Source organism: Ovis canadensis, chromosome 2 (assembly GCF_042477335.2).
Source record: "Ovis canadensis isolate MfBH-ARS-UI-01 breed Bighorn chromosome 2, ARS-UI_OviCan_v2, whole genome shotgun sequence".
Lineage (NCBI taxonomy): Eukaryota > Metazoa > Chordata > Mammalia > Artiodactyla > Bovidae > Ovis > Ovis canadensis.
The window spans coordinates 254,557,629-254,581,216 of NC_091246.1; the positions used below are offsets into that span (position 1 = coordinate 254,557,629).

Sequence of the window (23,588 nt, forward strand, 5' to 3'; positions counted from 1 at the left end):
AGTGAAACCTTCATATGCTGTTCATATATTTAATGTACATTTAAATAATGCTGGTATTATGATATTATTGTCCAATATGAAGGCATGTTCAAACATACTTTATTTGAAGAAGAATACTAAATAAATCTGAGTACAGATCACTGACGTGGCAAAAATGGTGAAGGTGGGATGTAAATCATTTGGGGGATACTGGTCTATGTTATTGTATAAGACAGTATCATCTATTTTTCTCATAAATATTTGAGGTTTCAAAAAGGTATAGAGACTCATATGTCAAAAATCCACATGCCACTTCCTAAGCTGGGAAATAACACACTGAGAGGTGATTGAACCTCCCTGCAAACGCCCTGCCTCCAGCTGTGTTTGTGGCTCACTGCCTGGGGAAGGAATGTTTACGAGCGACCAGATGTGTGGCTGTCTAGAAATGTTTCTTTTCTCCACTTGGTCTCGAGTAAGCGTCGGGGTGTAGTCTCTCCTGCGCGGGGTGTGTGGAGGGGAGGGCGCTGAGCTCCGAGCTGCTGGGCATCACTTACCGACCCCAGTGACGTAGAGCAGGGCTTCAACCGGGGTGGGCGCGGGTCCATGGTACGAAATCTGAACCTGCGGAACAGGAGTGAACCCGAATGACGTCCTTAGTCACTCAACAGACACCAAACGGCCTGCTACGCGCCGGCTCGGAGCGGGGTGCCGAGGAGATGAGGAAGGGGCTCCCAGCCTATTGGGAACGCCCCGGCGCATGGCGCTGGAGGGGCAGCAACACCCCCAAGTGACTGTGATGCGTAGAAGGGGGTCCTTCGGGAGCCGGGGCCCGGGGCTTGGTCTGCCTGCCTGGTGTCGGGGAGGCACCCTTCGAGGGGGTCCAGCAGGGACCGCAGGAGTCCAGCGGTTGGGGGTGTGATGGGAGAGGCGTGAGAGGGAGGCTGGGGAGACAGCCGCGGGGAACGCTGGCCAGCAGGGGCAGGGAGGAGGCCTGAGGAAGCAGACTGGGAAAGGCTGGGCCCCAGCCTCCAGGGACCGGGGAGCAGGGGCTTTGAGCAGGGCTGGCCTCTTCAGAGCAGATGCCATTGAGATCGAGAAACACCAGCCCCCGTCTCCCAAGGCTCCAAGTCCAGGGAGAACCCGGATGGGCCCCGTCTGGCTGAGCATCAGGAACCACGCTCCCAAGCAAGAGGGTGGAGGGGAGTTCCCCAGAGCAAAACCCAAGAGCTGCCCCTAGAGGAAGCAGAGCTCCCGGGGGCCACACTGAGGCGTCTGGACCTGCCCTGTAGATGGCGGGCACCCAGAGAAACGTCGCAGCTGCCGTCACCTTGCGTCTAAACCGTCCACCTCCTGACCGGTCGCCCTGCCTAGATCTAATCGACTCACTCACTGCAGCCAGTGGGTCTTACCAATGTACGTTTACGGTCTTGCTGCTCCTGCATGAAAGGTTCCCGTTGGCTTCCTGTTGCCCCAAGAGAAAGAGGTCCCGGATGCCAACCCTCTCACACTGGCTCCCTCACTCCCCGCTCCTTTCTCTCTACACAAGCCTTTTCAGCTTCCCCGACACGCATCTCACCCTCTCTCATCCACAGTGCGCTCCGAGGCCACATCCTCTATGTTGATCTCTAGCTCCCCTTTACCCCTCTTAAATAGGTCATTCACAGCACCCTTCAGCTTGCCGCTTCTTCCAGGAAGCGTCCCCTGATTACTCACTCGCTGAGCAGCTTTGATGCCCAAGGTCTGTGTTCCTACAACAAGAAACAACTCTCTGCCCCCGGGGAGAGACCGTTTGACCTCCCCTGCTGGGAACAAGTGGTTATTGGCCCAGATCTGTGTGTGAGAATCTCCGGAGGGCCCTGATTATCCATCTATAGTCAATGTGAGTACAGCGGGTTAAACGGTGATTCCCCAAAAGACATGTCCACGTCCTATCCTTGGATCCTGTGAATGTGACCCCCATGTGGGGGGAAAAAAAAGATGTTTGTGGATGTAATTAAGGACCTTGAGATCATCCTGTGTCATCCAGACAGGCCTTGAGTCCAGTGACAAGCGTCCTGCCAAGGAGGCAGAGAGGGACTGAGAAGGAGGGGCGCCCCGGGGGCAGAGACTGGAGCCACGTGGCCGTCAGTCCCGGGAAGACGGACTGCTGCTGGCTTCGGGAAGAGGCAAAGAACTGACTCCAAAGAACACGGTCCTGCTGACACCTTGATTTCAGACTTCTGTCCTCCAGAAACGTGAGAGAACAGGTTTCTGTTGCTTTAAAACCGTGGCCCTGTGTTACAGCAAGCAGCCTAAGAAGCTAAGTGCAAGGCCAGGGCCAGTTTCCCGGGGCTGCCGGACCGTGCGCCTCCCAGCGGACACCCCGTTCCTAGCCGTTCGTATTGTCCGACGCTCTCGCCCATGGGCTGTGAGCACCATAGGGGCTGTGGTCTCACCTTCTTGCTCATTAAAATCTTCAGGGTCTGACAGTGCCCGGCACAGAGAAGGCGATTATTAAACATTTGCTGGATGAATAAATTTAATCAAAACCCTGACCTCCGTGAGCCCCCGACATCTCAGTGTGAGGATGCTACGGGGGGAACAAGCTATCATGAGTTCTGTTGGAGACAAGCAGGCTCTGAGAGTGGGGAGACCGCGGGTCGATGCTGGACAGGCCGACCTGTTAGGACCTGCTGACCCTGGACGGGCTGAGGGGTGGGCCTGTCGGGACCTGCTGGCCGCCCTGCCTCCCGGCCCCGCGCTGCCCTCACCTGCTGGTCCCCTGTGCTCTCGCTGGCCGCACTCAGCTTCAGGCTCACGTCCAGGCCGGGCTCCAGGGGCCACTGGGACAAGCCTGTGGGACTCTTCTTGGATGGAGGCCTGTGGGCAACCTTCACGACCACTCCTGGGGAGGCGGTGATGCTGAAGGATGTGGAGCCCTTGGGGGCAGAGCTGTGGAGGAGACAGACGGGGAGGACAGACGGAGGCGGTGAGGCGGAGCCCAGCCTACTGCGGCCAGCCCCAGGGCTCCTCCCTTGCCTCCAGTGCAGACACCACAAGGCAGGCAGACTGACCCTGACCGGTGGTAATAAGGAGGTTTTCAGGAGGCAGCGGGCTTCCCCGGGGGCGCAGTGGTAAAGAACCTGCCTGCCAACGCTGAGACATAAGCGACGCGAGGTCGGTCCCTAGGTCGGGAAGATGCCCTGGAGGAGGGCGTGGCAACCCCCTCCAGTGTTCCTGCCTGGAGAATCCCAGGGACAGAGGGGCCTGGCGGGCCACAGTCCACGGGGCCACAGAGAGTCGGACACGGTTGAGCGACTTAGCACGCACGCACGCCTGCAGGAGACAGTGAGGAGCAGAAAGGAAACCCCTGACCCGGAGGACTGATTCTTGAACTGGGAAGCGGCACACCAAGGCACACGCACGGGTGTGTGCGGAGAGTGAGGCGCACACCCCGAGGTCTGCACACAGCCGTGCACGCATGGGGCTGTGCACACGTGAAGCATCACACGAGCTTCTGTTTCTGGAGTCGTGGCAGGCCGTGCTCTAGAAAGCAGCTGGCTCGTGGCTAGAGCACAGTCTCATTTAAACACTTATTCAGCTTCTTTATGTGGCTGCTTTGGGGCTAGTTGTGGCCCTCGCCTCAGGAGGCTCAGCGTATGGGACTTTAGTTCCCAGCCCTGGGATCGAACTTGCATCCCCTGCATTGCAAGGTGGGTTCTCAACCACTGGACCACCAGGAAAGTTCTTGGAATGTACTCTTTGATGCATTGCTGAGATACGGAGAGTGACAGGAGTTCTCAGTGGTTCCCCTCTGTATGTGCATAGACACACTTGTGTACGCCCGCAGACGGACGCACCTCACCGCACTTGAGAAAACCAAAGACAAACAGATCTTACAGGTTTCCGGGAAGAAGAAAACTCTGGTCGCCCATTAAGGAATAATCAGTTCAGTTCAGTCGCTCCGTCCTGTCCGACTCTTTGCGACCCCATGAATCGCAGCACGCCAGGCCTCCCTGTCCATCACCAACTCCCAGAGTCCATTCAGACTTGCGTCCATTGAGTCCATGATGCCATCCAGCCATCTCATCCTCTGTTGTCCCCTTCTCCTCCTGCCCTCAATCCCTCCCAGCATCAGGGTCTTTTTCAATGAGTCAACTCTTCGCATGAGGTGGCCAAAGTACTGGAGTTTCAGCCTCAGCATCAGTCCTTCCAATGAACACCCAGGACTGGTCTCCTTCATAATGGACTGGTTGGATCTCCTTGCAGTCCAAGGGACTCTCAAGAGTCTTCTCTAACACCACAGTTCAAAAGCATCAATTCTTCGGCGCTCAGCCTTCTTCACGGTCCAACTCTCACATCCATACATGACCAGTGGAAAAACCATATCCTTAACTAGATGGACTTTAGTCGGCCAAGTAATGTCTCTGCTTTTGAATATGCTATCCAGGTTGGTCATAACTTTTCTTCCAAGGAGTAAGCGTCTTTTAATTTCATGGCTGTAATCACCATCTGCAGTGATTTTGGAGCCCACAAAAATAAAGTCTGACACTGTTTCCACTGTTTCCCCGTCTATTTGCCATGAAGTGATGGGACTGGATGCCATGATCTTCGTTTTCTGAATGTTGAGCTTTAAGCCACCTTTTTCACTCTCCTCTTTTACTTTCATCAAGAGGCTTTTTAGCTCCTCTTCGCTTTCTGCCATAAGGGTGGTGTCATCTGCGTATCTGAGGTTATTGATATTTCTCCTGGCAATGTTGATTCCAGCTTGTGCTTCTTCCAGTCCAGCATTTCTCATGATGTACTCTGCATATAAGTTAAATAAGCAGAGTGACAATATACAGCCTTGACGTACTCCTTTTCCTATTTGGAACCAGTCTGTTGTTCCATGTCCAGTTCTAACTGTTGCTTCCTGGCCTGCATACAGATTTCTCAAGAGGCAGGTTAGGTGGTCTGGTAGTTCCATCTCTTTCAGAATTTTCCACAGTTTATTGTGATCCACACAGTCAAAGGCTTTGGCATAGTCAATAAAGCAGAAATAGATGTTTTTCTGGAACTCTCTTGCTTTTTTTATGATCCAGTGGATGTTGGCAATTTGATCTCTGGTTCCTCTGCCTTTTCTAAAACCAGCTTGAACATCAGAAAGTTCACGGTTCAGGTATTGCTGAAGCCTGGCTTGGAGAATTTTGAGCATTACTTTACTAGTGTGTGAGATGAGTGCAATTGTGTGGTAGTTTGAGCATTCTTTGGCATTGCCTTTCTTTGGGATTGGAATGAAAACTGACCTTTTCCAGTCCTGTGGCCACTGCTGAGTTTTCCAAATTTGCTGGCATATTGAGTGCAGCACTTTCACAGCATCATCTTTCAGGATTTGATCCAGCTCAACTGGAATTCCATCACCTCCACTAGCTTTGTTCATAGTGATGCTTTCTAAGGCCCACTTGACTTCACATTCCAAGATGTCTGGCTCTAGATGAGTGATCACACCACCGTGATTATCCGGGTCATGAAGATCCTTTTTGCACAGTTCTTCTGTGTATTCTTGCCACCTCTTCTTAATATCTTCTGCTTCTGTTAGGTCCATACCATTTCTGTCCTTTATCGAGCCTTTCTGTCCTTTATGCATGAAATGTTCCCTTGGTATCTCTAATTTTCTTGAAGAGATCTCTAGTCTTTCCCATTCTGCTCTTTTCCTCTATTTCTTTGCATTGATCACTGAAGAAGGCTTTCTTATCTCTCCTTGCTATTCTTTGGAACTCTGCATTCAGATGCTTATATCTTTCCTTTTCTCCTTGTCTTTTCGCCTCTCTTCTTTTCACAGCTATTAGTAAGGCCTCCCCAGACAGCCATTTTGCTTTTTTGCATTTCTTTTCCATGGGGATGGTCTTGATCCCTGTCTCCGGTACAATGTCATGAACCTCAGTCCATAGTTCATCAGGCACTCTATCTATCAGATCTAGGCCCTTGAATCTATTTCTCACTTCCACTGTATAATCATAAGGGATTTGATTTAGGTAATACCTGAATGGTCTAGCGGTTTTCCCTACTTTCTTCAATTTCAGTCTGAATTGGTAATAAGGAGTTCATAATCTGAGCCACAGTCAGCTCCTAGTCTTGTTTTTGTTGACTGTATAGAGCTTCTCCATCTTTGGCTGCATAGAATATAATCAGTCTGATTTCGGTGTTGACCATCTGGTGATGTCCATGTGTAGAGTCTTCTCTTGTATTGTTGGAAGAGGGTGTTTGCTATGACCAGTGCATTTTCTTGGCAAAACTCTATTAGTCTTTTCCCTGCTTCATAATTAGATTGAAAGTAGACTTCTCAACAACAGTAATGAAATCCAGAAGACAGTTAAATTACATCTTCAAAGTATCTTGAAAAAATAGCCGTTAACTTTTATTTGTGTACATAAAGTTATATTTTAATAAAAACGTTTTCAGATGAAGAACTGGCATTTTAATTTAAAACCAATGCATTTTCACCAAAGCAACTTCTAAAGATACACTTTAAGAAGTATACCTTAAGAAGAAGATATCTAATATTAGAAGCATCTGGATGCAAGGAAGAATGGTGAGCAAATAAAATGGTAAATACTTTGGTTAATCTAAATAGTATTGTCTGTATTTTAAAAGTTTATAAAAATATCAAAATTGCGACATTAAGAAAAAAAAGGCAGAATGTAAATTGGGAGGGGTAATGACAGTTAAAATATTCCGAGGTGCTTGATTGAAGAGAGGATTAAGATAGTGTTTAACCCCTGGTGGCTCAGATGGTAAAGAATCTGCTTGCAAAGTGGGAGACCCAGGTGTCATCCCAGAGTTGGGAAGATCTCCTGGAGGAGGGCATGGCAACCCACTCCAGTACTCTTGCCTGGAGAACCCCGTGGACAGAGGAGCCTGGTGGGGTACAGGCCACAGGGCGGCCAAGGGTCGGACACGACTGAGCAACTTTTACTTTCAACATTTTATTATTAAAATGTAAAGGTATTCACCAGAAGAATAGAAATAAAGTCCATAAATTTCCATACATGGAGAAAATGCAATAATTTTTTAAGAGAACAGGAAAATTTCCTTCAAAAAGGCAAGTACAGAGAGAAATGGACAACGGAAAGGTAACTGGTAAAAACAAGCTTCCTCTTCTGTGAAATGGGGACAGCGCTGCCTTCCTCACGGGGGCTGGCTGAGCTGTGTGTGCCAAGCGTGGCGTGAGTGTCACCGTGACCGTGTGAGCCGGCGGGGCTGGAACCCTGGGCTCGATGGACAGACTGCCCTGGCGCAGGGTGGCCCGGATAACGGTGGGCCTCCTCCCCTCTCAGTCCTCACCCTCTCGGCCTCCTGCCAGCCTCCGTGTCCCCAGGAGGCCCCAGACACTTCCTGCGGTTTGCTGCCCCGCTTCAGGAGGCAAGCGACCCTCAAGGAAGTGTGCCAAGCTGTCCTCTGGGCGCTCTTCCAGAAGCTCAGCTGCTCACCAGTGGCGGCGGAAGCTGGAGGCTGGCGCCGTGCCCACCACGAGCAGCTTAGACCTCCCTGTTTAGCTAGAGCCTGGCACGGGGCTTGGCTGCAACAGGGGTTCAGTTAGCATTTGTCGAAGGAATGAATGGACAGAAGAACCGCCACCGGGGCCGGCCCAGCACTGTGGTAAGTGCACAACAGGCATTCTCGAGGTTTCCACACTTCATCCCCGCAAGCACCCTACAAAGCGGGTGTGATCCCCATTGCACAGGTGAAGAAACTGAGGCTCAGCTGCCCAGGGCATCTCAGCTAACCAATAGCAGGGCCAGGCCTCCGCCTCCGCCGCTCCATGCCAGAACCTGTCTCATCACGCCCGCGCTATTGCACACCCACGGAGGGAGGCTTGACTGAGCAGCGCAGGGCAGCCCAGCGCAAGGGGAGCTGGGCCGGGGCTGTGAGATCCGGAGGCCAGACTCGTTCCCAGGATCCACGCACTGTGCGACCTTGGGCGAGTCACAGGACCTCTCTGCGCTTCACGACCTCAAGCGTGAGAGGATGTGGTCCTGCTTGCCCTACCAGGTTTCCTGTGCGGTGAGGCCCTGGGGAAGCCCCGCTCGTCTGTGGCGATGAGCCGCTGCCTTGAGTCCAGGGGAGTCCTGGGCCACTTGGATCTCGGCCCTCCGGCTTCTCCCTGGCAGTGGCCGCCGCTTGAGCCAAACCCCTCGTGGGGCAGCAGAAGGCGTTCACCCACAGCCCCAGAGCTGCCCGTGGCCCCAGAACGTCCCCTGCTCACCTGTAGACATCCAGCTGCGTCTCGGTGCCCAGCACACACACAGCCTGGGTGGGCTGCCCCGGGGCCACGTGGACCACCGTGCCCCAGGCCATCGCTGGCCTGTGCGTCCCTGCGGCTGCAGGAGGCCCCGGGGCTGCTGCTTTTATCTGCCCAGCGCCCAGCGGAGGCCGTGAGTCAGCGCCTGCGGTTTGTGGCTCAGCCCTTCCTCCTCCGGGGCTGGTGGTGTCTCCTCGGCCCCTCCTCTGTCCTGGAGCTGCCCCCAGGCCCGGGACCCAGTTTGGCGCTGATGCCAGGACTGGTGGCAGGCTGGTTCGGTCAGCGTCCTGGCAAGAGCTGAGGGTTTCGGAAGCCTGTGAGCGGGGCTGCGGGTCTGAGGTCTCATCCCCCCGCCCCATCCCCTCCTGGAGCCATGGACACCTGGGTCCATCCAGACAGGGTATCAGAGAGGAGAAGGCGAGGCTGAGGCCACAGGCCGGGCGACACCTTCAAAGAGGAGCCAGGGAAGACAAAAGCCTGTATGAACGCACGTGTACGGAATCTGGGAAAATGGGACTGAGGAGCCTGTTAGCAGGGCGGGAATAGAGCCGTGGACCTGGAGGACCAACATGTGGACACAGCGGAGGAAGGGGCGTGGGGGCGAGCTGAGAGAGTAAGACTGACGTACACGCGGCCGTGTGTGGAGCGGACGGCGAGTGGGAGCCGCTGCACCCCGCAGGGGGCTCGGCTCGGCGCTCTGCGAGGGCCTGGGCGTGGGGCCAGGGGCGAGCACAAAGAGGCTCCAGAGGGAGGGGGGTGTGTGGCCGATGCTCTTCGCTGTACCACAGACACTAACACAACTTTGTAAAGCCATCATACTCTGATTAAAAATACACAACAAAATAAAAGGGACTAAAGAAGAAAAGCCTGACCAGGTTTGGGACAAGTCACCCCAGGCTGGGCCACCCCTGCGACGGCTGTCTCCTGGGGTTTCTCCTGGGTGTGCGGGGCTTCTTTCTCTGGCCTTCGCGTGGAAAACTCCCTAAGGCGAGCTTGTGAGGTGGGTTCTGCTGTGATTCCCTCATTTCACCCTCACAGAGGCTCTCTGGGGTCGGCGCCATTATCATCCCCATTTTCCAGAGGAAGAAACCGAGTCACGGACAGATTTCACGGCTAGAAAGCGGCAGAGCCAGGGTGTGAGCCAAAGGCACCCTGCCCTGGGCCAACATTTGCCGCCTGCCCGTCCAGGTGAGGGGTGGCGGGACGGGCCCCAGAGCCAACACCCAGAGGAGGCCTGCTCGGGGATCTGGAGCAGCAGAGCCTCTACTGGAGCCTATGAGTCTGCAGTGGCGTCTGGGTCCTGCTGAGCCGTGAGGTGAGCCGGTTATGCAGATACGCGCCGCCAGTCCTCTTCGGACGGTCGTTACAGAGTGCTAAGTCGAGCTCCCTGTACACACAGTGGGTTCTGCTACATGCGGGTCCTCATTATTAATAGTCCCCTGGTTCACACCCGGTCATACGTATGCGCCAAGCCCAGTCTCCCAGTCCAGTCTTCCCTCCGTCCTCCCTCGGTAACCATGTTTGTTTCCTACATTCGTGACCCCATCTCTGTCTTGGAAGAACATTCGTTTGTACCATTTTTTAAGATTCTGCATATAAGTGATACCGTATATTAGTCTTTCTGTCTGACTTTGCTCATAATGACAATCTCTAGGTCAACCCATGTCACTGCGAATGGCATTATTTCATCCTTTGTTACGGCTGAGTAATATTCCGTTGTGTATACATACGTATATGTATATACACCATATCCTCTTTACTGCTCTCTCCGCGGCCATTTCTCTTGCTTCCGCGTCCTTGCTATTGTAAATACTGCTGCAACAATCGTTAGGGTGCACATATCTTTTCAAATTATGGTTTTCTGGCAGCTCTATTTTCAGTTTTATTTTAAGGAACCTCCACAATATTCTCCATAGTGGCTGAACCAATTTGTATTCCCATCAACAGTGTAGGAGACTTTCCTTTGCTCCACACCCTCTCCAGCATTTATTGTTTGTAGACTTCTTGATTATAACCATTGCGACTGGTATGAGGGGATACTTCACTATAGTTTTGATTTGCATTTCTCTAAGAATGAGCGCTGCTGAACATCTTTTCATGTGCCTTTTGACCATCTGTATATCTTTGGAGAAATGTCTATTTAACATATATGGAAGCTTTTTTGTTTATTTTCTCTGGCTTTGAAGCAAAGCATTTGCTTCATTAATTAAGAGCAGGACTGTGGGATTAGTCAGGCCTGAGTTCCAAGCCTGCTTCCTGCCAACGGCCCCATGAGGTAGGTCCTATTGTGATGCCCCCGTTATAGATGGGACCATCAAGGCTTTAACACGTGAACTGGGGGTCAATCAGTTCAGTTCAGTTGCTCAGTTGCTCACCCCATGGACAGCAGTACCCCAGGCCTCCCTGTCCATCACCAACTTCTGGAGCTTGCTCAAACTCATGTCCATCGAGTCGGTGATGCCATCCAACCATCTCATCCTCTGTCGTCCCCTTCTCCTCCTGCCTTCAATCTTTCCCAGCATCCGGGTCTTTTCTAGTGAGTCAATTCTTCACATCAGGTGGACAAAGTATTGGAGTCTCAGCTTCAGCATTAGTCCTTCCAGTGAATATTCAGGACTGATTCTTTTAGGATTGACTGGTTTGATCTCCTTGCAGTCCAAGGGGCTCTCAAGAGTCTTCTCCAACACCACAGTTCAAAAGCATCAATTCTTCAGTGCTCAGCTTTCTTTATAGTCCAACTCTTACATCTATACATGACTACTGGAAAAACCATAGCTTTGACTAGATGGACCTTTGTTGGCAAAGTAATGTCTCTGGTTTTTAATATGCTGTCTAGGTTGGTCATAGCTTTTCTTCCAAGGAGCAAGTGTCTTTTAATTTCATGGCTACAGTCACCATCTGCAGTGATTTTGGAGCCCGAGAGAATAAAGTCTCACTATTTCCATGTTTCCCCACCTATTTGCCATGAAGTGATGGGACCGGATGCCATGATCTTAGTTTTTTGAATGTTGAGTTTTAAGTCAGCTTTTTCACTCTCCTCTTTCACTTTCATCAACAGGCTTTTTAGCTCCTCTTCACTTTCTGCCATAAGGGTGGTGTCACCTGCATATCTGAGGTTATTGATATTTCTCCCGGCAATCTTTATTTCAGCTTGTGTTTCTTCCAGTCCAGCGTTTCTCATGATGTACTCTGCATAGAAGTTAAATAAGCAGAGTGACAACATACAGCCTTGACGTACTCCTTTCCCAATTTGGAACCAGTCTGTTGCTCCATGTCCAGTTCTAACTGTTGCTTCCTGACCTGCATACAGATTTCTCAAGAGCCAGGTCAGGTGGTCTGGTATTCCCATCTCTTTCAGAATTTTCCGCAGCCTGTTGTGATCCACGGTCAAAGGCTTTGGCATAGTCAATAAAGCAGAAATAGATGTTTTTTCTAGAACTCTCTTGCTTTTTCCATGATCCAGTGGATGTTGGCAATTTGATCTCTGGTTCCTCTGCCTTTTCTAAAACCAGCTTGAACATCTGGAAATTCACAGTTCAGGTATTGCTGAAGCCTGGCTTGGAGAATTTTGAGCATTACTTTACTAGCGTGTGAGATGAGTGCAACTGTGCGGTAGTTTGAGCATTCTTTGGCATTGCCTTTCTTTGGGATTGGAATGAAAACTGACCTTTTCCAGTCCTGTGGCCACAGCTGAGTTTTCCAAATTTGCTGTCATATTGAATGCGGCACTTTCACAGCATCATCTTCCAGGATTTGAAAGAGCTCCACTGGAACTCCGTCACCTCCACTAGCTTGCTCTTGGGTAGAGTGTTCTGTGGACGCCAGTTCAGTTCTGTTGTGGAGTTCCTCGTCCTCCTGAATTTCTTTTCGTCTAGTTGTTCTGTCAAGCGTGGAGAGAGGAGTGTTGAAGTCTCCGGTTATTGCTGTGAATTTGTCTATCTTTCCCTTCTGTTCTATCAGCTCTCCACACCTCTTGCAGTGCTTGTTTGGAGCATACACATGTAAGCTCACTGTTTTCTGGTGGACTGACTCTTTTGCGTCCCTCTCTGCTCCTTGTAAGCTTTCTGCTCTTGAGTCTGCTTGGTGCAGCCGTGCTCAGTTGCTCAGTCATGTCTGACTCTTTGCGACCCATGGGCTGCATCCTGCCAGGCTCCTTTGTCCACAGGATTTTAGAGGCAAGAATACTGGAGTGGATTGCCATTTCCTTCTCCAGGAGACCTTCCCAACCCAGAGACTGAACCCAAGTCTCCTTCATTGGACAGACAGATTCTTCTCCACTGACCCACCGGGGAAGCCCCAAGTCTATATCATCTGATATTCGTAAAGCTGTTTCCGGCTTTCTTTTGGTTAGGATTTGCATGGTAATCTTCTCCATTCTTTTGTTTTTCAGCCTACTTATTTTATATGTTTGAAGTAAGTTTCTTGTAGACAGTATATGGTTTTAAAGTTTATTCTCCTAATCTCTTTTAATTGGTACCTTTAGAACATTAATATTTAATGTTATTATTGACATATCAGGGCTGAAATTTGTCATTTTATTATTTATTTGCTTCTGTTTTGTCTTCCCTGCCTTCATGAAGGTTACTTCAACATTTTTGAGGATTTCATTATTTTGATTTATCTATGGCACTTCTGAGTTCATCTCTTGTCATAGGAGATGATGGTGGGGATTCTGGTCTCAGCCGATGCCATCCTGGTCGGGAGGCACAAGCGTGCCTTGTTATCACTCTCCACCCCCGGCCCTGAGTGTGAGCAGATGGTCACTACAGTCCTTCCTCCTCCACTGGCCTCCTGTAAAATAAAGCAGTTTTATTATCTCAAGAAAATAGCAACTAGATGTGTTTTGGGGGCAGGAACCCGAAACATAAAGTGATTCTCCCCTGGCCATAGAGGAACCGCCGAGCCTGTGGTTTTTAGTTACTATGACAACAGAGAACTCCAAATCCATGTCATTTGGAGGGGTAACGATTTACCTGAATTCAAGCTACACCTTCAAGGCAATTCTTTCATTTGCTTTGAGTCTGGAATCCTCTGCGGGACTGAGGCTAACTTTTTTCAACTAATTGCTTTGCTGCCTGGCTGAATTCCAAATGCTGTCTATCTCTTCCTGGTTTTCAGCTATTTACATTTCATACAGTTGGGTCGTGCAGACCTCTGGCGTTTGTCTGGACTGCCAGGGATCTGAACAGGGGTGTGGACCCAGGCAGGCTGAGCCCAAGCTGTCTTCCCTCCACCACTGCCTACACTGGATGGTGGAGAGTAAGGGCTCAGATCCACTTCCCTCTGTGGGGAGGAGGCTTCCCCGCTTTGGCAGGGATTCATTCAAAGGGCCAGTTCTTTTCATCTTTGGGGAAAGCAACCAGCTCATTATTTGAGAGTTTAAAGCAGGCATTTCCTCCCACCCCCGTGGTTGAGGTTCTGTCTGTAGCTGCTGGAGGAAACTCGGAATGCCTCCAGGTTGGAGCTTTGTATCCTGCGGATGGATACTCCCCAGAGAAGACTTCATATTTCACATGGTAGGGTTACTGAGTTCCACAGTCTCCTTTTAAAAACACTTACGGGACATCGGGACATCTCCCCCTTCTTACTACAAGTGGCTGATAATAACGAGTCCGTGGGGGAAAGGCTAGTTGGAGGAAACACAGATAAAAATACTCCCTGAGTCCATCAGTCACCTTTGCCGTTCCTTCGCTGTCGTGCCCAACTCTTTGCAGCCCCATTTCTGGCATATGATTTTATTTCCTTCTATGTTTTATACACAGAATTTTAAATTTCATATCTTATGGATTCTTTTCCGTTCTTATACAATATTTTTTAGATGTCCAGTCCTTATCCCAAAGGTGATATTATTTTTTTAAGTAGAAAGAGAAATTCCCCCTCTTTCATGCCTCCTTGTTCCACTCTCCACTGGTAACCTCTGTTATCAGTTAGGCGTGGATTCTTCTAGAGCAGTATAAATGGTTGGATTAAGGCCAAAACTACTGTTGCACAGCTTTTTTCACTTTACAGGACACCGACAACTTTCTATCTTGTACATTTAAATCTGTTTTTTCTCTCTTTTTACGTACATTTAAAATTTTAAAAATGTGTTCAAAGTAAGTCATGCCCAATTAAAACCATTTCCATAGGTAATGATTACTACAACCACCCCGACTAATCCATTTAGTCGTTTCACAGGTCACTTCCTTTTGTAGCCAGAGTTTTTTCACTTAACGCAAAGCTATTCATCCTGATGTTGTAAAGACCTTGCAGTTTCCATGTGGTGGTGGCTTCATATAACCCATCAAACGAAAGGACCGCAGTTTTCCTGCCCATTCCCAAATGCCTTTACATTCTGAGCAAGCATGATTCTCATTTTTTGCTATTACGAAATCAAAAAAATAGACATTTATCTCTGAATAGGATCGTACCTTGTTTTTTGGGGAAGATAGCATTCCTACTATTTAAAACTGTTTTCCGAAGGGTGATATGAAACCACGCTTCTGTAAGCAGCTCGCAGGAAGGCTCGCTTCTTCCCGGCCTTCCCAGCGACGTGCGCTTTGCTTCCGCTTCTGCCCTCTTGACGGCTGCGTCTCGCGTCTAGCCCCTAGTGAGGCTGAGAAATGCTCGAGAGCTTGCTGCCTGGCTTGCCTGCCACTCACGCTCTGGTTTTAGAGCACTTTTGATCAGGCGGGAGCTTAGGGAGCGAAAGGGCCAGAGCCAGGAGCCGGGCCCTGTGGGCAAGCTGTCGCCTCCCGAATCCAGAGCTTCGCTCTTTCTGGGTAGACCATGATTGTCTTTCTGCGGCAGCTTGACCGTTGAAACTGGAGCTGTGTTAAAATAGCACTGCCGTGCGAGCTTGAACCTAGAGCCGGTTTAGAATAACACCGACGCCTCACGTTCCTCTCAGCCAGGCTTGTGGGGCCAGCTTGCCTGGGATTTGTTTGTTCAGTGGTTTGGCTCCCTGCCGGAAAGCCGGCAGGCGGGGCTGGGCACGGTCGTGGGGGTCTGGGCGCAGCCTGCCTGCCTGGGGACCGGCTTCTCCCGCGCTCCCTCCTGGTTGCTCCAGACCTCGCTGTGCGACCGCTCACCAGGGAGGGCTGCCGCCCAAGGCCTCTGCGAGTGCGCATGAGCCGGCCTCTGGGTCCTGTGACGTCCCGGGCTCAGAAGCCTTCAAGGGGGAGGATGGGCCCCGGCTGCCGCTTGTGTTTGCACCTGGGGCTCTTGTCCCGTCTCTCACCCAGCGGGGCCTCCGGTGGCTGCTTCATGCTCCCTGAGCACGCCTCTTTCACTCAGCCATCAGACGTTTGCTGTGTGCCAGGACCTCTTCCCTTGTTGAAGAGGGAAGCCTTCGATTTCCCTGGGATGTCCTGCTCTCACCTGTGATATCCCAACAATGTTTTCTTGACTGCCTTTGTGCAGAGAGTTTTCCAGTACTGTGCGCCCAGCTAACAGCGTTCACTAGCGAGTCCTGGGCCCCGGGCGGGCTCCAGGTGAACCCTTGGCACACACCACCTCAAGTGACCCTCATGTCAACCCCAGGAGGAAGGGGTGGCCACCCTCGTTCTGTAGGCAAATAAACTGAGGCTCAACGAGGTGAAAGGGCTCAAACAAGATCATATGCTGGTGGTAACGGAAATCAGGATCGGAACCCATATCGAGCTGATGGCAAAGCCTTCACCACAAGGCTCTACTGGCCAACTAGGAGGGAAAATAAAAGACCCCAGGCCCGCGGGTCTACTGACTGAGATTCATTCAAAGACATCAGCTGAGCGCACTTCTGCACCTGGTATTGTGCCGGGTATTAGGGACACAGGGACCAAAGGGTTCTTGCCTTCAAGGAGCAGCAAACAGAAGTCACAGACACAGAACCAACAGGAGACCCCTCTCTCTCAGAATATGTATATACGGCTCCCCAGCGGCTCAGCGGCCAAGAACCCGCCTGTGATGCAGGAGACGGGGGTTTGAACCCTGGGTGGGGAAGATCCCCTGGAGGAAGGCATGGAAACCCACTCCAGTACTCTTGCCTTGAGAATCCCCTGACAGAGGAGCCTGGTGGGCTACAGTCCATGGGGTCTCAAAGAGTCAGACCCGACTGAAGCTCCCAAGCAGGCATATACACACTGGGTGCACAGGGGAGGAATTTTAAGGAGTCAGCTCACATGACTGGAAGCTAGTGAGTCCCGAATCTGCAGGGTAAGCAGGAAAGAGCCCCAAGGAAGAGCAGATGTCGTGGCTTGGATTTGAAGGCAGTCCACTAGGAGAATTCCCTCTTCATTGGAGGATGTTAGCCTCTAGTCTGTTAAGGAGAGAAGGAAATGGCAAGAACCCACTCCCGTATTCTTGCCTGGAGAATCCCATGGACAGAGGAGTCTGGCGGGCTGCTGTCCTTAGGGCCATACAAGAGTTGGGCGTGACGGAAGCGACTGAGTGGCAGCGGCAGCAGCAGTCTGTTGAGGCCTCAGCCGATCCGGTGAGGCCCACCCACACTACAGAGGCTGGTGTGCAATGTTAATCTCAGCTAAAGACACCTGCGCAGCGACATCCGGGCTGATGCGTGACCAGACGTCTGGGTGCCGTGGCTTAGCTAAGTTGACACACAAAATTAACCGCCATAGACCATGTAATTTAAGACAGGTGTTCCATTTTATCCCCCTTATCTTAAAAAAATACTCTGTTGAGCAGCAGTTGGCAAATGTAATTGTGGACATTTAAAGTGTTCAGCATGATGACTGATATGTGTGCACACGATAGAGTGATTACCAGGATCAGGATAATTAGCACAGTCGCCACTTCACACAGCCAGCGTTTGACAGTCTGTGTGTGCGGGTGTGTGGGAGAATCCTTACAGCCCACTCTCCCAAGCCTGAAGTGTGCAACACTGCATTATTAACCAGGCGCCATGCTGTACGTCAGATCCTCGGAAATTGTTCTTACAACTGAAAATTTGTACTCAGATCACTCTATTTTGATTTAATAGAGTTAATCATGGAGAAGGCAATGGCACCCCACTCCAGTACTCTTGCCTGGAAAATCCCATGGACGGAGGAGCCTGGTGGGCTGCAGTCCATGGGGCTGCTAAGAGTCGGACACGGCTGAGTGACTTCACTTTCACTTTTCACTTTCATGCACTGGAGAAGGAAATGGCAGCCCACTCCAGTGCTCTTGCCTGCAGAATCCCAGGGACGGGGGAGCCTGGTGGGCTGCTGTCTCTGGGGCCGCACAGAGTCGGACACGGCTGACGCGGCTCAGCAGCAGCAGCAGCGTGAATCACTCTGTTTTGACTTGAGCTTGAATCACTCTATGGTTTTCTCCGCATCCAGTCTCTGGCCATCAGCTTTCTCGTCTCCATTTCTGTGAACCAGAATTTGTGTCTATGTTTTAGATTCCACATATGTGTGGTGCCATACAGCATTCAGGACAGGCGCGCTCTCTCTCTGTTACTTCTTTAAGCTTTTTATTTGAAATAGAAGGTTCACAGGAAGTTGCAAAGGTATTAGAGGGAAGCCCCATTTACTCTTAAACAAGTTTGCCCCACATCTTGTAAAAATAAAACACCCAAACCAGGACATTGACAGGGGTCCAATCTGTGTGTATTTGGTGTCAGTTTATGACACAGTAGGTTACTCTAGCTATCACCTAGACTGTCCCTTCACTGCAGAGACACCCCTTGGCGCTATCTCTCCAGCCACACCCACCCGCCTCCCCCGCCCCTCCACCCGCCCACACCCCTGGCAACAGCTGTGTGTTCCACATCATCACAATTTTGTCATTTTGAGAATACGGCAGGTGGTCACTTTTATTGTCCACTGGCGTTTAGCTGATTAAAGGACAAGGTATACCTGATTAAGGACAGGTGTTCTTAATGCTTATGGGGTCACTTTCTCTTTTGAGCATTTAGAGGAACCGGCAGAGGGGCCCCTAGCTTCCCTTCATTTTTGCATGGGGAAGCTGAGGCTGGGGGCAGAGCCGTAGCTGGCCTGGGGTCACGGCTGAGCTGGTGCAGAGCCAAGGCAGGCGTGCTTTCTCGGCTGCCTGTGAGCAGTCTCCGTCTTCTCCGTCTCCCGGCAGGGGCCCGGGGCAGTGCTCTTGGCTTTGGTTTCCCCAGAAGGAGACGCTGAGACAGGAGTTTGAGTGCAAGTCTTTATTTGGGAGGCGCTGCGCCCACTGGAGGGCAGGGGGAAAACGAGGCAGGGAGGGGAGCCAGGGAAGGCGTGTCAGCGAGCCTGTCTCCACGGTTGCCGCCTGTGGCTGCGTTCACTCGGTTAAGGGCCGCTCCTGGGGGGCGAGTCCCCTGCACCCCAGGTCCAGTACTCAGAGGAGGAGCTGGCACTCGGGGGCTGGAGCTCTGTGAGTTGATCAGCAGGGGATGGAGGGCGCAGGCAGTGTCTGTCAGAGGAGGGAGAGGTGTCTGCCCCCTTCAAGGAGCAGAGGACACAGGGGACACCCTCCACCCTGCAGTGTGACGGCTCACTCTGCTGGGGACTCTCCCTCCAGCGACCCTTCCTTCCTCTCCCCGTCCCTCCCACCCAGAGAGAGTCAAGGCTTTCTGACCACTGCCCCCACCCACACGCGCTCAGGAACTCTTCTGGAGAGAGGCGCCCGTTATTACAGGCTGTTCGCCCACGTGTGAGCTCTTCCCTGAGCCTCAGAGCAGCTGGACTCCTGGCCGCCCACCCTCAGCTGCCCTTCCCGAGGCTGGCAAGTCCTCTGCCATCTGCTGCCGGAGGTGGGGATCTGCACTGGTTCCGTGTGGGCCCTGTGCGTGAACCTGAGCCACGCGTGCGCGCTTTCTGCAGTTGCTGCTATCTGCGTGCACCTCTGCAAATGGCAAAATGTGTCATGCATTCAGAGGAGGGCGTCACACGCGGCCGTTTCAAGGAGTAACACCAGGGTGAACGTCATGCCAACCCCGCCCAGGCTGAGGAATAAAAGGCCTTTCAGTTCAGTTCAGTTCAGTTCAGTCGCTCAGTCGTGTCTGACTCTTTGTGACCCCATGAATCGCAGCACGCCAGGCCTCCCTGTCCATCACCGACTCCCGGAGTTCACTCAGACTCACGTCCATCGAGTCAGTGATGCCGTCCAGCCATCTCATCCTCTGTCGTCCCCTTCTCCTCCTGCCCCCAATCCCTCCCAGCATCAGAGTCTTTTCCAATGAGTCAACTCTTCGCATGAGGTGGCCAAAGTACTGGAGCTTCAGCTTTAGCATCATTCCTTCCAAAGAAATCCCAGGGCTGATCTCCTTCAGAATGGACTGGTTGGATCTCCTTGCAGTCCAAGGGACTCTCAAGAGTCTTCTCCAACACCACAGTTCAAAAGCATCAATTCTTCGGCACTCGGCCTTCTTCATAGTCCAACTCTCACATCCATACATGACCACAGGAAAAACCATAGCCTTGACTAGACGGACCTTAGTCGGCAAAGTAATGTCTCTGCTTTTTAATATGCTGTCTAGGTTGGTCATAACTTTCCTTCCAAGGAGTCAGCGTCTTTTAATTTCATGGCTGCAATTACCATTGCAGTGAGTTTGGAGCCCCCAAAAATAGCTTTAGCACCCTTGAAACTGTATGAGGACACCTCCCTCCCCGCTTATAGCTTATAGACTGCTTTGGATTTCTACATAAGAAATCATCCTCTTCAAACCTTCAAACTTTTATTTCTTTCTCTTGCCTTACTATACTGCAAGAGCTTTCTGTTGAATGCTGAATAAAACTAATGATCGTCGACACTCTTCTCTTGTTCTGTACCTAGAAGGAATGGATCCAACATTTCATCATTAAGTATAGTTTTTGATGTGGGTTTCTTGTAGATCGGTGGTTGTCAAGCTCTAGAGTTACCTGGAAGGCTTATTAAAACCCAGACTTCTCCCTGACCCCAGCCCCCAGAGTTTCAGATTCAGTGAGCCTGGATGAGGCCTGAAGGTCTCCATCTCAGACAAGTTCGCTGGCCATGCGGATGCCCTCTGAGAACCACTCTGGTAGAAATTCTTTATCGGGTTAAGGAAGTTCCTTTCTATTCTCAAAGTTTTATTTTAAAATCGTAAATGGATGTTTTTTTCAGCTTTTTTCTAATTTATTGAGACAATCGTGTCTTTTCTTCTTTGCTCTGTTAATCTACCAAACTGATTTTCTGAGATGAAGCTTGCATTCTTGGGACCCGTTTGATTTGCTCTGATGGTGTATAATCTGATCTTGCCCTCCTGTTTGCATGCAGCTGCTAGAGTTTTACTGGGAGTTTGTTTTCTTTCATGAGCCCCTGCCGTGTCTATAGGTCCCCTCTCTCGTGCTCTTCCTGTCAAGCACCGTGCTGCTGCTGCTGCTGCTGCTGAGTCACGTCAGTCGTGTCCGACTCTGTGCGACCCCAGAGACGGCAGCCCACCAGGCTCCCCCGTCCCTGGGATTCTCCTGGCAAGAAGGCTGGAGTGGGTTGCCCTTTCCTTCTCCAATGCATGAAAGTGAAAAGTGAAAGTGAAGTCACTCAGTTGTGTCTGACTCCTAGCGACCGCATGGACTGCGGCCTACCAGCCTCCTCTCTCCATGGATTCTCCAGGCAAGAGGACTGGAGTGGGGTGCCGTCGCCTTCTCCGAAGCACAGTGCTTAGCTTGGGCTTAACCCTAAAAATACGGAAGTCATCATAGGCACTATTATGCCCTTATCACTGAGCTTACCCTGCCATGCTGGCCTTGCCTGTTGGCCTCGCCTCTCTGCTAACCTATGAGCCTCCTAAAGGGAGGGCTCACGCCTGCTCACTCACTGCTTTATCCTCAGAGCCTGCCACTGAGCTGGATAGAGAGTAGGGGTGGCTGTGCTTATTTAGAGCAGTGTGGAGTGGGTCACAGGGAGGCTCCAAAGGAGGGCACGTGTGTACACACGGCTGATTCACAGGCTGCCCTGGCGGCTCGGTGGTGAAGAACCCACGTGCTGGACAGGAGAGGAGGTTTGATCCCTGGGTCGGGAAGATCCCCTAGAGAAGGAAATGACAACCCCCTGCGGTATTCTTGCCTGGGAAACCCCATGGACCGGGGAGCCTGGTGGGCTACAGTCCACGGAGTTGTAAAGAGTCAGACTCAACTTGGCAACCAAACGACAGTGAGCTGATTCCCGTTGTTGCACAGCAGAGACTTACACAGCGCTGTAATCATAGTCCAACAAAAATGTGATAACGTGGGTTAAATAGAATAAAACGAGGGTTACATAGCCGTGTACTAAGAAACCAGCAACTATAGTAAGGCGTTCATCCTGTGGGGGGTGAGGGGGCACAGAAAGTAAGGAATAGGTTTTGGTTGGATGCTTACTGTCTGCCAGGAGCTGGCCCAGTCCTCAAACCATCCAAAAGGTCAGCGCTGTTCATAGTTTACAGATGAGGAGACAGAGGCCCGCCCCAGGCAGCCTCTCACCAGAGCTGTGAGGTGGCTGAGGACGCTGACACTGCCTCATCTTTGAAAAACGTGTGTGTGTGTCAGGAATCGTTTCACATGCCACCTGCCTTCTAGTAATGAGAAGCAGATGCCCAGCTCTGGTCCCTTCTTGCACGGGCTGCTAGGAAGCTCAGAGTCTAATTACGAGCCTCACCAAAAGTGCCAGTGTGATCCTCATGTTCTTTCCCACAGCATTTATGTCTGAGATTTTCTCCTGCTTTGACGTCTTTATTTTTCTCTACTTTTTAGTCACCTTTTTGCTGAACGTTTCCTTATTCTAAGTAGGCTGGAGTCCCTTGAGAAATGTGTCAAGGGAATAGAAAATGAAAAATAGGCAATAAGTGGCCCTCCCTGGTGGCTCAGTGGTAAAGAATCCGCCTGTCAACGCGGGAGACGCGGGTTCCAACCCTGGCCTGGGAAGATCCCACATGTCATGGGGCAACTAAGCCTGTGAGCCGCAGCTACTGAGCCTGTGCTCCGGAGCCCGGAGAGGCAACGACTGAGGCCAGCCTGCGCGCCCGAGAGCCCGTGCTCTGCAACAAGAGGACGCGCCGTGACGAGGGCCCGTGCACTACCACTGGTGAGAGCCCTGCTCCCGGAGGGAAGGCCTGCACACGGCGACGACCCGGCACAGCCAGCACACAGAAAGGAGCTGCCTGCAGAACAGGCAGCGAGCACGCTGAGCCCGCAAGGACGCTCCTTCCTGAATGGCGCCCTGTCCACGCCCGCTCGGGTCTCTGCTCGCCCAGGCAGAGGGAACTGCCTGGGGCAGCTATCACTTCTGTGATGAAGATGTTTCAGATTGAGATAATTAACACTGAGATGCTGTTCCTCAGGATGCTGAGACTCATTGAGAGACCCAGGAAGTGTTCAAAAAAGAAACTACGGAGCTAACTTTGCTGTTGGCCTTAAACCCTTCAAAGACAGCTCACTCCAGGGAGTTACTGATTGCGCTTTCTTTGCATCTGCTGGTTCACGACACACACACACACACACACACACACACACACAGCTGATGAGTGCTGATAACACTCTTGGGGTTTTCCAAGCATGCGCTCCTCTCTAGGAATTCCAAGGGTGACTCCTGCCCCTGAGATCGTATCAGCAACCACCTCAGGTCCTTGCTACCCGCCTGACAAAGTGCGGGGAAGCAAGAGATCCAGCTCTGCTGCCCAGAACTGAGGGGACGGACTTGGAGTAACAGAGTTCAGCCCCTCTTCCACTCTGAGCCTCGTGAAAACCTGCCCAATGCTGGATTCGGCTTCAGCTTGTAAGGGAGTAACTGCTGGCACATCGTGGTGGGCAAACGGGAGACGCCACCGCCTGCCCGCCAGGGAGCAGCCAGTGCTTATACCTATGGCTTTTCTCGTTTATTTTTTATGTAATTGAAGGATAATTGCTTTACACGGTTGCTTTGGTTTCTGCCATACCTGTTGTCTTAATGAAGGCTTTGCTGACCCAACTTCTTATGGTAGTTCAGCTTCCCTGCTGGCTCAGCTGGTAAAGAATCCACCTGCAATGCAGGAGACCCGGGTTCCATTCCCGGGTCGGGAAGATCCCCTGGAGAAGGGATAGGCTACCCACTCCAGTATTCTCGGGCTTCCCTTGTGGCTCAGCTGGTAAAGAATCCACCCACAATGCAGAAGACCTGGGTTCGATCCCTGGGTTGGGAAGGTCCTCTGGAGAAGGGAACAGCTACCCACTCCAGTATTCTGGGCTGAGAATTCCATGGACAGTCTATGGGTCACGAAGAGTCAGGCATGACTGAGAGGCTTTCACTTCACTTTCAACATCTTATGTGTCCAGCTTAACCTAAAAAACACTTATCATCAGAAAAAAAAAATAAAGCAGGCAAGGGGCTTCCCTGGTGGTCTGGTGGTGAAGACCCACGTTCCCGATGTGGGGCCCCAGCTTAGACTCCTGTTCAGGGAGCTAGATCCCACTCGCTGCAA

The 23,588-nt window shown here is 51.4% G+C and overlaps 1 protein-coding gene and 1 long non-coding RNA gene across 3 annotated transcripts in view; both read right to left on the reverse strand.

Moving 5' to 3' along the window:
* PADI4 (peptidyl arginine deiminase 4) overlaps positions 1–8,568 on the reverse strand; it is a 35,392-nt gene extending 26,824 nt beyond the window's left edge. Inside the window, exons 1-3 of one of the 2 annotated variants that reach the window (XM_069575158.1) lie at positions 8,204–8,568; positions 2,730–2,910; positions 534–600 (exon numbers count right to left, since the gene is read on the reverse strand). In XM_069575158.1, coding sequence (XP_069431259.1) covers positions 534–600; positions 2,730–2,910; positions 8,204–8,295 — 340 coding nt within the window. In that variant the 5' untranslated portion in view covers positions 8,296–8,568. The remainder of the gene's footprint in view (positions 1–533; positions 601–2,729; positions 2,911–8,203) is intronic. The other variant, XM_069575159.1, reaches the window with a different exon arrangement.
* Positions 8,569–12,673: 4,105 nt separating this feature from the next.
* LOC138433096 (uncharacterized) lies at positions 12,674–15,303 on the reverse strand. The gene is made up of 2 exons (XR_011254147.1): positions 14,650–15,303; positions 12,674–13,030 (listed from the first exon to the last, which is right to left on the reverse strand). It is a non-coding gene; the product is annotated as an uncharacterized lncRNA (long non-coding RNA).
* Positions 15,304–23,588: the final 8,285 nt, after the last annotated feature.